The sequence below is a fragment of the Otolemur garnettii genome, unplaced genomic scaffold (genome assembly GCF_000181295.1).
Source record: "Otolemur garnettii isolate 467f Iridium unplaced genomic scaffold, OtoGar3 scaffold00007, whole genome shotgun sequence".
NCBI classification, from domain to species: domain Eukaryota; kingdom Metazoa; phylum Chordata; class Mammalia; order Primates; family Galagidae; genus Otolemur; species Otolemur garnettii.
The window spans coordinates 5,825,679-5,838,582 of record NW_003852402.1 but is presented as its reverse complement, the minus strand read 5'-3'; the positions used below and the strand labels follow the sequence as shown (position 1 = coordinate 5,838,582).

General features: G+C 46.1%; 1 protein-coding gene across 3 annotated transcripts in view; it reads right to left on the bottom strand.

Moving 5' to 3' along the window:
- Nucleotides 1-12,663, bottom strand: part of ARFGAP3 (ADP ribosylation factor GTPase activating protein 3) — a 59,786-nt gene extending 47,123 nt beyond the window's left edge. For 2 of the 3 annotated variants that reach the window (XM_003783135.2, XM_023509186.1), the window contains exons 1-3: nt 12,449-12,663; nt 5,344-5,462; nt 34-106 (exon numbers count right to left, since the gene is read on the bottom strand). In XM_003783135.2, coding sequence (XP_003783183.1) covers nt 34-106; nt 5,344-5,462; nt 12,449-12,517 — 261 coding nt within the window. In that variant the 5' untranslated portion in view covers nt 12,518-12,663. Of the gene's footprint in view, nt 1-33; nt 107-5,343; nt 5,463-12,132; nt 12,178-12,448 lie in introns of those variants that run through there. The other variant, XM_023509187.1, reaches the window with a different exon arrangement.
- Between the last annotated feature and the right edge of the window lie 241 nt (nt 12,664-12,904).

The window sequence follows — 12,904 nt, the reverse complement described above, 5'->3', positions numbered from 1 at the left end:
AAGGAGAAAATGACAAGTGTCAGAAGAACTTACTGCGTTAGCATTTCCTCCAACTTGCATGCATCGCAACTGGAACCAAGACCAGTTAGAATCCAGCTCTGTAGACCTAAATGGAAAGAATATTCCTAAATGTTAATGCTTGTCTTCCTTAGAATGCAACCACCAAGCTTTTGAGGACAAACTTTCTCTGAGCTTTAGGAGCCTAAAGAATTCTAACTGTGGTAACAGGAGACACACCGCAGGTCTCCAGAGTGGATGACAGCCTCTCTCATCCTTCCTGGAAGCCCTCTTCTAGGCGAGCCCCTGAAAGCTTGCCGTCCTGTGCACCTGCCCACTGGCAGGCAGTGCCAGGCCAGCAGCACTTCTGCCTCACTGATTCAGCCTCCTCTAGAGCAGAGGGACACGAATAGCTTCATGAGGCTACAGAATCCCAACTCTTCGCCTCTTATGTTTGGTGGGTTATGATCTAAAATTTGGTAACATGGCTCTACTCAAAATAGAGGCAGTGTTTGGATTTTCTCAGCTCAGCCACCTATTTGAACAGTTCGACCCCTACTAGGTGCCTGGAAGATGTTCATACTCTCCTTGCCTGGTAGAAGGGACCTAGCCCACATCACCCTGAGCAGGGTGGGGAGAAAGTGAAAGCTTTAATGCTCCTACATGAAAGCTGCCAGAGCCTCCTGCCCGTCTCTCCTGTGACACTACACGCACCCCCAGTGTAAGATTAAACCAGAGCAAGGCGTTGAGTGTGGCCCCCATAGCATACATTCTCCAAGGGGCTGACGGAAAGAAAGATCTGATTAGAGCAACCAACTGTCTATTCAGAACCCACAGGTGTGAGCAAAAAGCAAGGCTACCCCATTACTCAACAATAGCTTGCCCTGCACTACCCAACTGTAAAGGAATGTGGACACTGTGGAATGGGTATGGGCAGAACACCCTTAACAAAACACGCAAGATGGGGAGAAAAGAAAGCAAGATCTGAAAACATCTGTTCACACTGCCCTTCCATTTTCTAATTTCTATGCCTAATGCCTAACGTTTAACCCTAGTAAATGTTAAGAAGTTATTTTAAAGCCAATAACTAATTTAAGACTTTTGTTTTGTTTTTTGAGACAGAGTCTTGCTCTGTGACCCCAACTAGGGTACAGTGGCATCAGCATAGCTCACAGCAACCTCTAACTCTTGGGCTCAATCGATCCTCCTGCCTCAGCCTCCAGGGTAGCTGGGATGACAGCCACATCCACGCTGGGATGCCTGGCTGTTTAATTTTTTGTAGAAATGGGGTCACTATGTCACTTAGGCTAGTCTTAAACTCCTGGCCTCAAGGGATTCTCCTGCCTGGGCCTTTCAAAGTGCTAGGATGCACTGGCTTCTTGGCTTAGTAGTATGATTCTTGCTTTGAGTGCCCAGGGCTGGGATTATAGGCACGAGCCACTGAGCCCAGACCACTCGCCTTTAATAAACTCATGAAATATTTAACAGCAAACCTGAGGAAAAAGAGAGCTAGAGAGACTGGAGCTTCCAAAGCAGCTTGCCATTTCTACATATTCCAAACCTGCCCTCACCACTTTCTTGTGGCAAAAGCTGTAGTTTATAAATTACTATTTCCCTTGTCAAATTGTTAAGTTGAAATTTTACCTAAAAAGCAGGCTCTAATTAAATAAACACTCTACCCAAGCCACTATTAACCCTGGTCATGCCTGGGAAATGGGACTCTGAGTGTGCATGTGTTGGGGCGAGTTGGGGGAGCTGGTGAATGGATGAAGAAGATGGGAAAAGGATTCTAGGGGGGGGACTTCCACTTCTTTCTTTATATACTTTGAGACTGCTTGGATTTTTTCCCAGGAAGCAAATATTTTCAGTTTTATTAAATAAATAAAAAATGTTTAAAGAGTACTCCCCTACCTTTAATAAACAAATAAAAAAAAAAAACCCAAACAGGTATCGAGTACCTTCTCATCTTTGACTTTCTCTTACCCAAATCCTAGACTGCTCCCCTCTGGTTATACAGTGAATTTTAAGTGTTGTTTTTGAATCATTTAGCCTTGTGATTCATAAAGTTCTATTTATCTGAGTTTTAAGAGGCTAGTAATAAAACCTACAAAGGCCCAAACAGATCCTGCTGTTCAGCCTCCTCAGGCTCTAGGTCCATTTCTCCCTCAACAAGGAACACATCAGAAAACCACCTGATTTCCTGGAATGGCTTAAAGTGGTGAGAAAGAGGGAGACCCACATTATAATGGGAGAGACGTGGCAGAGATAAAGAGGGAAAGAACACAGTAAAAAAAGAAAGGAAGAAAACCAAATATGTTTTATCTTTGAATCTAGTCTTCACCTGCTCTGGCTACAGGAGTCACCATAAGCTAACTGATAGTGATGAATATGGGGGGAAAACATCCATCAAAAATAAGCATGACTTACTGGGGAAAAGACAGTCTTTTCAACCAAGCATGCTGGAAAACTTCAAAAGAATGAAGCTGGACTCTTACCTAACATATAAACAAAAATCCAGTCAAAATTTATCAAAGACTTATATGTAAGACCTAAAACTACAAAATTCTCAGAAGAAAACATAAGGCAAAAGATTCATGACACACTGGATTTAGCAATGATTTCTTGGATATGACACCTGAGCACAAGTATCAACAACAAAAAAGTCCAACAGACAAACTGAACTTCACCAAAATTAGAAAATTTTGTGCATCATCAAAAGACAATACTGGCCAGGTCATGCCTTGTGCCTATAATCCCAGCACTTTTGGAGGCCAAGGTGGGATGTCTGATTGAAGCCAAGAGTTTAAGACCAGACTAGCCAACATAGTGAGACTTCATCTCTACAAAATATTAAAAAAAACTAGCTGGGCATGGTGAGGCATGACTATAATCCTAGTTACTTGGGAAGCTGACGCAGGAAGACTGTTTAAGCCCAGGAGTTCAAGGCCGCAGTGAGCTGTGATGGTTTCACTGCACTCCAGCTTGGGCAACAGAGACCCTGTTGCTAGGAAAAAGAAAAGAAAAAATTGAAAGAAGTAAATAAACTTGCCTGGCAACTAAATCCCTCAACATTTTAAAAAGAGACAAGAACAGAGTAGTGCATTTAAAATATTCTGAGACCAAAGTCAAAGAAAAAAAGAAAAGAAACTGTAGACACTTCAAAATCAGTAAGAACACACAAAATAACTACCTTTTCTAAATAATTACCTGAGTTACACGGTGGTTGTTAGCCCATCATGTTAGCTCATCATGCCTTTACAAACTAATTTTTTTTTTTTTTTTTTGAGGCAGAGTCTCAAGCTGTTGCCCTGGGTATAGGACATCATAGCTTACAGCCACCTCCAACTCAGGCTCAAGCGATCCTCTTGCCTCAGTTTTTCTATTTTTCATAGAGGTCTTGCTTTTGCTCAAGCAATCCACCCACCTTGGGCTCCCAGAGTACTAGAATTATAGGCGTGAGCCACAGTGCCTGCCCTATAAACTGATTTCTGGAAAAAGAATTCTATGTACCAGGAAAGTCATTTTAATTTATCAAAAAAGGAAACTATGTTATAATTGCCATTATACAGCTTTTATGCTATCGTACAAAATATCTCATGAATTATAATAGATTTTATCTTATAGAACAAATACTCTTTTACAGTAATTGTGTTATATCAATATTCCTTCCTTAAGTCATCATATAAAATAAAATTACTTGCTGCAGTTTAAACAGCCAGCCTAGCTGGTTCCTTCCCTGAAAGGAGGAGAGGCAGGGAAATGAGTGGAATGGCTGAGGAAGCGTCAGTGGCACAGCGCCGAGCGGCAGCTGCTCAATGCTACCCTGCAGAAGGGCCCCCGACAGCTGACACGCAGGCCGTGCTTAGGTTCCAGCTCTGAGCATGGCTGAGGGACCTTTTAGCATTTCTTCTGTTGTTTCAAATTTATTTTACTTCACCCCAATATTTCCTGTTCCCCACTGGACTGTGGGGCTGTGTCTGTCCCGTGGGGCACCTTCTTCTGATGCACACGAAGGCCCTGTGTACACTCCCACTGCAGAGTGTGACAAGCAGAAGACAGTTTACTTGCCAGAGGGGCCAGTGCAGCCCAGGTGTTCAGATAGTGAGAAGAAAGATCTTATGTTACAAAAATTCAAAACTGTCACTAAAAATCATATAGAAATCATTTCCTCAGGTCTTATGTTATCAGTGTCCTCAGGAGCTAGAGCTGCAGGATTATGGTGGACATGAGACTGATACAAGCAGGGCCTCCCCCAGTGTACACGAACCCTTCACCTTGGCTGGGGTGCACCAGAATACCCTTCTCTCATGAATGTGTACTTGGTACTGGCAGATTATTAGAAGATAACTGTCGGCTCGGCGCCTGTGGCTCAAGTGGCTAAGGCGCCAGCCACATACACCTAAGGTGGCGAGTTCGAATCCCCAGCCCGGGCCTGCCAAACAACAATGATGGCTGCAACCAAAAAATGGCCGGGCGTTGTGGCGGGCGCCTGTAGTCCCAGCTACTTGGGAGGCTGAGGTAGGAGACTCGCTTGAGCCCAGGAGTTGGGTTGCTGTGAGCATGATGCCATGGCACTCTACCCAGGGGGATAGCTTGAGGCTCCGTCTCAAAAAAAAAAAAAAAAAAAGACGATAACTGTCTTAGTCTATTTTCTTATAACAAAAAACTTGAAACTATGTAATTTATAAAGAAAAGGAATTTATTCCTTACAGTTATGGAGACTGAGAAGTCCAAGGTTAAGGGGCTGCATGTAGTAAGGTCCTTCTTGCTCGTGGGGACTCCTTGTAGAGACCCAAGGCAGTGTCGGACATCACATGGTCAGAGAGCTCGGTAAGTAAGCTCAGGTCTCTCTTCCTCTTCTAAATAAGCCACCAGTCCCACTGCCACCGTAACCCATGAATCTGTTAATCCATTAACCCATTCATAGGGTTGCAGGACCCTTGTGACTGAATCACCTTTTAAAAGCCCCACCTCTTGATAGTGCCATACTGAAGATTAAATTTCAACGTGAGTTTCTGAGGGGAAAAGTATCCAAATAATAACAACCATAAAGGTGAAGGAACTGCCGTCTCACACCCTCTATTCTGACTTTGTCTTTGATGTCCCTGCCTCACATCTTTAACTATATAGAACAGTATAGGGCTATATGGAATAGTAACTGAAAAGAAAATAACTAACTTTCCCAGTTCACTTAATAATACTATGTATAAGATTTAAATCCCCAAACCTAGCAATTAACCTGTTGTTTTGTCATTTTACTTGATGTCAAAGCAAACTATAGGAAAAAGGGAAAGAACACCCCTATAATAATGAAATCATTCCCACCATAAGGGAAGATTCACTTACCGGATAAAACTCAAGTGAACACCAAGTGACCGGTGTGTCCCTGAGCAATCGATGCAAAGAAACACTCCATAGGTTATGCTTGCCCAGCTAGGGTTTTTGGCGCCACAATCAAAACACACCTGAAAGAAAAATATTCAACTGAGTTATTAATTAATTTATATTATCCAAATGAGTCATCCTATATGATCCAGTTCATGACTTGTCTTGAAAATTGCTTAACCTTTACGATTTAAACTTTGGTTATAAGAAAATATCTCACTTAGGCCGGGCACAGTGGCTCATGCCTGTAATCCTAGCACTCTGGGAGGCCGAGGTGGGTGGATTGCCTGAGCTCACAGGTTCGAGACTGGCCTGAGCCAGAGCCAGACCCAGCCTCTAAAAATAGCTGGGCGTTGTGGTGGGTGCCTATAGTCCCAGCTACTCGGAAGGCTGAGGCAAGAGAATTGCTTGAGCCCAAGAGTTAGAGGTTGCTATAAGCTATGACCCCCATGGCACTCGGTTATACCAAGGGCAATAAAGTGAGACTCTGTCTAAAACAACCAGAAATAAAAACCTCTCAGATTTTACTTAATTATAATAACATATACAATGATATTAATTATGGTTATAATTGCATTACCATATTACTTACAAATTATAATGTAAACAGTGCAACACTGCACACTGTATAGAGTGAAGAGAACATAGGTCCATATGAATCTCAAACATGACTCACCCTGGAAACAAAAGCAGGGATCCTACCAGTCCCCTAAATGAACACTAGCCAGAGATGTCACCCTGTTGGAAACACTCTAGACCTGACCATGCCCTGGGCAGTGGCTATACCATCATGCACATTTCTTATCCTCCCAGACAGAGGAGTGTGGGGTAGCCAGACTCCAAGATGTCCCCAATGGCCCCCACATCCATGTATTCACACCCATACATAATCTCCACATTGGTGTGGGGGAAACCAGCTGCTATGTCTTGAAGACACTTGGATAGCCCTGTAAGGAGGCTCAAGTGTCAAGGAACTGAGGCCTTCAGCCCAAGAGCCAGCATGAAGCATAGCCTGGCCAACCACCACATGAGTGAGCTCTTGGATGACAGCAGCTAGAACCAATCACCTAAGCCACTCCCAAATCCTGGCCCTCAGAACCAGTGTGGAGAACAAATGGCTATTGTTTAGAGATGCTCAGGCCAGGTGTGGTGTGGTGTAGTGACTCACACCTATAATCCTAGACTCTGGAAGGCCAAGGTGAGTGGATTGCCTGAGCTCAGGAGTTCGAGACCAACCTGAGCCAGAGTGAGACCTTGTCTCTAAAAATAGCCAGGCATTGTGGCAGGTGCCTGTAGTCTCAGCTACCAGGGAGGCTGAGGCAAGAGTATTGCTTGAGCCTAAGAATTTGATGTTACTGTGAACTCACAGCACTCTACCCAGGGTGACAAAATGAGACTCTGTCTCAAAAAAAAAAAAAAAAAAAAGAAGCTGCTGCTAAGTCAGGGGTAATCTGATATACAGCAATTGATAACAAATACAGACAGATGTTCCTCTATGAAACACTCTGCTACTCTCTACCTTTGCCTCTTCCAACTTGTCCAGGTCACTTTAAGATAACTCTTTAGACACAGCTCAGAACCAAGGAATGTGTCTCTTGCCCAGGGAGGGTGCTGAGAGCTCCTGTGGGGCTGGGCCTTTCTATCACCTTGTTCTCCTCTCTACCAGCATGGATGGGGCCTGTGGGTGGTCCATGCTTATCGGCATTGGCCAAATCAATTTATATTTGTTTAAATCTCACACAAAGTCTAAATAATAACAGCTTACTCATAGCAAACACTCACTAAAAACAAAATTTCTTTGAGACATAGTTTTACTCTGCTGCCCCAGGATAAAGTGCTATAGCATCATAGCTCACAGCAACTTCAAACTCTTGGGCTCGAGCTATCCTCTTGCCTCAGTCTGCTGAGTAGTTGGGATTACAGGTGCCCCCCACAACATTCAGCCAGTTTTCCCATTTTTAGTAGAGATAGGGTCTTGCTTTGCTCAGACTGGTCTTGAACTCCTGAGCTCAGGCAATCCACCCACCTCAGCCTCCTAGAGTGTTAGGATTACAGGCATGAGCCAACATGCCTGGCCCAGTAATATTTTTTTAATCAAGCAAACAACTTACAAAACTTGTATCACTTAAAAAATTACCACTACCCCCTTTTGATACTGACATTAAAGCCAAACATTCTTTGTCTGATTAACAAAACCATAAAAGTATTTTAAAATACACAGTGCTTGTCATGGAAATTAATATTTATAATTAAAATCAGAACAACAGAATAGTAAATTCCTCTAATAGAATTTTTTTAAAACTTTTTCCAGGAAAAATAAAGTATTTTAGATACACATTATAAACATAATCACCTATAAGAAGGTTGTTTGATTATCAAAAAAGAGCTGGCTTCTGCCTTTTGGGGACCAATACAAGAGTGAAAACATGAGTGGGCTTTCTAAAGCCCCTCACCAGGATGGGCTCACCTGATAGAGCACGAGTAGTGGGGATGGCTGACAACAGTCATGAAAAGGGGCCAGTGGATTCAGGGCAGTATTTACTGCCTGCCTGCTGTATGCCAGACAAGTGGCGGGGCTGATGTATGAATCAGGGAGCATCGCTAACTGCGTGACACTGGGGCAGCCAGGCCACACGCCAGTCTTTAAAGAGCTCAAGTGTGACCCACGAGAGACAGATATGGAAGTGAAAACACCCTGTGGTAATGGCCATTAGGGAGAGAAACGCGCCCCCCCCCATCAAATAGTAGATGGAGTCTGCCAGAAGGTGCTGTTCTCTGAGAGGCCACCTATAACCCGCACCTGCTCACTCAGCTAGTAGTTGCTGTGCCCTTACTATTGAGTGTGTAGCTGGCACACACAGAGTGACACCCAGGATGGTGCAGGAAGAGTCTGGTGCATGGAACCCATGGTCTAGCTGTCTAATGGGCAAGACAAATGGTCACAAGATTGTGTCTTAGTAAGCAAGGACAAGATCCAAAGGGTTTTTGGTGGAAGTGAAAGAGAGATTTGGTGTGCACAGCCCAGAGCAAGTTTAAGAGACACTTCTGAGGTGGTCACAAGGCTGGCTACAAGAAGAGAGCAGTGAGGTTTTAGCATCCTCCTGACTGAGCAACTAGGTTGTGGAATTGCTAGAATGTAGCCCATGGGGGTGGGGGGCAAGTCTATCTTGTTTGCCTGAGGCTGACAATGCAGGCACTCACTTGATGCAAATGCAGGTGGTAAAGCAGTCTTAGGGTGGGAGAGCTCACAGGTGAGAGGGGGACCTTGGAGGTCAGAAGGCAGTGAGAAATACAGGTCTGGCCCCACAAATGCTGCCTTGATCCTCCTGTTGCAGCAGGAGGCTGTGCTTTGATAAGTGGGACTGCACTTTGTTTCAATATGCAATCCCAAAGTTCAGACAGGATTTCTAAGCAGAATATCAGTTCTCTTTTCTTTTCTTTCTTTCTTTCTTTTTTTTTTTTTGAGACAGAGTCTCACTTTGTTGCCCTTGGAAAAGTGACATGGTGTCACAGCTCATAGCAACCTGCAACTCCTGGGCTCAAGCAAGTCTCCTGCCTCAGCCTCCCAAGTAGCTGGGACCACAGGCACCTGCCACAGTGCCTGGCTACTTTTTTTGGTTGCAGCCGTCATTGTCACTTTGGCGGGCCCGGGCTGGATTTGAACCCGCCACCTTAGGTGTATGTGTCTGGCGTCTTAGCCACTTGAGTCACAGGTGCCAAACCAACTTCAAACTCTTGGGCTTAAATGATTCTCTTGCCTCAGCCTCCAAAGTAGCTGGGAGTACAGGCACTCTCGACAATACCTGGCTATTTTTTGTTATTGTTGTTGTAGCTGTCGTTGTTTGGCAGGCCCAGGCTAGATTCGAACCTGCCAGCTTTGGTGTATGTGGCTGGTGCCCTAGTCGCTAAGCTATAGGCACTGAGCCAGAACATCATTCTCATGGTGAACAATAAACTGCCTTTGAGTGCCTGGTGACTCATGCCTGTAATTCTAGCACTCTGGGAGGCCAAGGCAGGTAGATTGCTTGTCTGAGCAAGCAATCTGAGTGAGACCCCCATCTCTACTTAAAAACAGAAAAACCAGGTGGGTGTCATGGTGGGCACCTGTAGTCCCAGCTGCTCAGGAGGCTGAGGCAAGAGGACCTCTTGAGCCCAAAAGTTTGAGTTTGCTGTGAGCTAAGATGTCACAGCACTCTATCCTGAGGTGACAGAGTGAGACTCTGTCTTTAAAAAAAAAAGCCTTTGAGGGAGGCACCTGTGGCTCAGTTGGTAGGGCGCTGGCCCCATGTACCAAGGTGGTGGGTTTGGATTGGACCCTGGTCAAACTGCAACAAACAACAGCCAGGCATTGTGGCAGGCACTTGTAGTCCCAGCTACTTGGGAGGCTGAGGCAAGAGAATCACCTAAGCCCAGGAGATGGAGGTTGCTGTAAGCTGTGATGCCACGGCACTCTACCAAGGGCAATAAAGTAAGACTCTGTCTCTACACACACACAAAAAAGCCTTTTAATAACCAATTATTTTGCCTATTGATGAGAATAATAATTATAAAATAATAACATCTAATTTTGAGTGTTTATATCAGCTACTATTGTTGGTGCTTTAGCCAATTTCATCTTCATAACCACTTTATAGTCAACAGGGTACTAGCCAAAGGTACTTTTACCATCCCCACTAGAGCCAGCTTTCTACGTCTATGCAATCACACAGGGACCCACTTTTTAAAGGGTTTGTGATTGGCTTAATGCAGGGGTCCTCAAACTTTTTAAACAGGGGGCCAGTTCACTGTCCCTCAGACCGTTGGAGGGCCAGACTGCGGGCCCCAGGATGAGATGGCTGCTAAGCAGGACAGGCAGTGGCAGCAAAAACACCCGGATGGCCAGATAAATGTCCTAGGTGGGCTGCATGTGGCCCGCGGGCCATAGTTTGAGGACGCCTGGCTTAATGCTTTGTCCTCTCATTTAAAAATTCTTAATACTCCTACTTTTTAAGCAAGGGCCTTTCATTTTCATTTTGTGCATTTCAAAAATTATGTGGCTAGTCTCAATCTCCATGTTAGAGAAAACTAAGGAATTTCTGAGTTAAGCAGCATAGCTAAGAAGGAGCTGCAGAGAGACTGGATCCAGGCAGTGTGCTCTCCAAGTCCACTCTTCCCCCTTCTCCACACTGTCTCAGAGCGGAAAACACGCCACCTGCCTGCAGTCCCTCATCTATCCTTCTTCCAAACTGGACCATAAGCTCCTGAGGGCAGGAGCCACATCTTTTTATCCATCAGTGAATACACAGTGCCCAGGAAATGCAGATACTTAGCGAACACTCATTGAAGGGATAACACGATCTCTGTAAAACTAAGGAACACCAACTAGAAAACTGCCGCTTATGAGTTAAAACCTTTGATCTAGACTAAATAAATCTTTACACAAGAGAGGAAGAAATTAGACACCATATTCTAAAAGTAAACCAACTTGTTTTTCTTTAACTACCTTTCTTGTCTCGTGTATCTTAGTTCTTTTTCATGACCCCAATTTTTAAATGCTTATTGTTATCCAACTCAAAGTTAGGTCCTGTTCACATCCCCATTTTCAGATGAGGGAAATATGGTACAAAGCGGTTAAGTAACCCCCTCAAGGGTGACATAGCTAGAAAACAGCAGAGTCTGGATAATAATTTATAAGCATGTCCCTCAAAAGTGGCTCTCGATACAAAGACACTGACTTCTTATTTAAAAGGGGCACTTTCCCTTCCATCAGTTCAAAGAGAACACATGTTGATATGTTTTGAAGTAAAGCTGACAAAAAATATAGTTCACATCTTGCTAACTACAGATCCTAATCTTACCTAGTTACACAGTAACCACTCTTTAAAACAGACCAATCCAAATCCATAAGTCAAGAAAACAGTAAAGAAACAGGGGCAATGGAGAATTTCCGGAGCCTTTGTCATCTTAACTCTCCCACATCCATCACATATCTCCCCCAATAAACTGTCCCCTACTCCCTTCTCTTAGGCTGTAAAAATGTGAGCTCCCCTCTACCATCAAGACTTAAAACCAACAAAAACACCTAAATTTTGTTAATCTCAGGAACTTTCTATGCCATTACGTCAAGGTTCACAACCATGCTTATTAACAGCTGTCCCCTTTGGAGGAGTCAGTAGGGACCAGACAGAACTCTTGTCCCAGGAGGGGTGAGGAGAGTCCACACTGACAGGACAGCCCTTTGCACTCTCTAGGTTCCTCTCTGACCAGTGAGCCTCAGCCCAGAGTGTCACCTTAGCCCCCTGTGTCATCACAACACTTCTAAACAGCTTTGCAAAGTTGTAAAAGTTATGGCAGGGGGCGGGCATCTTCTGGACAAAATGGGGAGAACTCGAATTCCCAAGAGAGTCCAAGAAGGAAGCAAAGGGAAGGATCTGCGGTGGACTTTCTTAGCAAAAGAAAGAGAAGCTGGAATCCCTCCAGCAGCTTCATCAGACAGGGAAACTGAGGCTGCCAGCAAAGGGCAAAGGACAAAGGCAGTCGACCAGGCTCAACAGGCACCACCAGAGAACTTTAGGGGCGAGCTCCACGAGGTCTAGGGGGCGAGTCAAGCCTCCCCACGCATCCAGAGCTACCAGCTGGAGCGTCTGACTGGGTCTGCTTCCCGCGGGGGTCGGAGTGTGCTGTTCGCTCCCCACTCGCTGAAGCCAGGTGTCTCTGCCCTCCCTCAGAGCCCCCAGGTGCCAGCCCTACCCCGGCTCCCAGGTAACTCACACGTGTCAACCCCCTGACTCGCGTCTGCTCCCCAGCAAGGTGTCCCCAGCCCAGACCGAGCGCTCGGGCCTCTCGCCCTCCAGGCCCTAGGAGCCTGTCCTGCTCCCCCGGTGTGCGCCCCCTGCCCCATCCCCCTCGTGGAGCTGGGAAGCGGCGCCCGTCCCGACCCAGTCTGGGCCCAGATCGCCGCGGCCCCACAGTGCGACGTGTCACAGGCCCGGCCGGCTCCTCCTCCCACGGCTGGCCGCGGCCCCCAGCGCCCGCGACGTCCAGCTGGGATGCCAGGGAGGCCGCAAGAACGCCCGGCGGCGGTTACCTTGTTAGTGGGCACGGAGCGGAGGCGCTTGAAGATGGTCAGGATGTCTTGCTTGTTGGGGTCCCCCATTGTCACCGGAGAACCAGGGTGCAGCCGGCCAGAACAACCGGGAAGGGCTGACGACTAGCGGTTGCCGCCTCCAGAGAGCGACGAAGGGTGATGGGGCGGGGCCGCGCGTGACGACTAGGCCACACCCACAACCCCGCCCACGGCCGCTCTTTCCCAGGGGCCCTAGCGGGAGCTGCCCCGAAGCTGCAGGCGCATGCGCAGAGGATTCGCGCGCCTTTTCCGAGCCTTTAGCCTTCGTGCGGGTAGTGACAGGCGAAACCGGGCTGGAGTAGGAGTCTCTACTATACGCACAAAGATCCACCTACCGTTCGGATGGTTGGTCTCCATTTCGCTGCCGGAATGCTTCCATGGCCAAGGTTCTCACATCCACCCGTGAGGGCGGCAGAG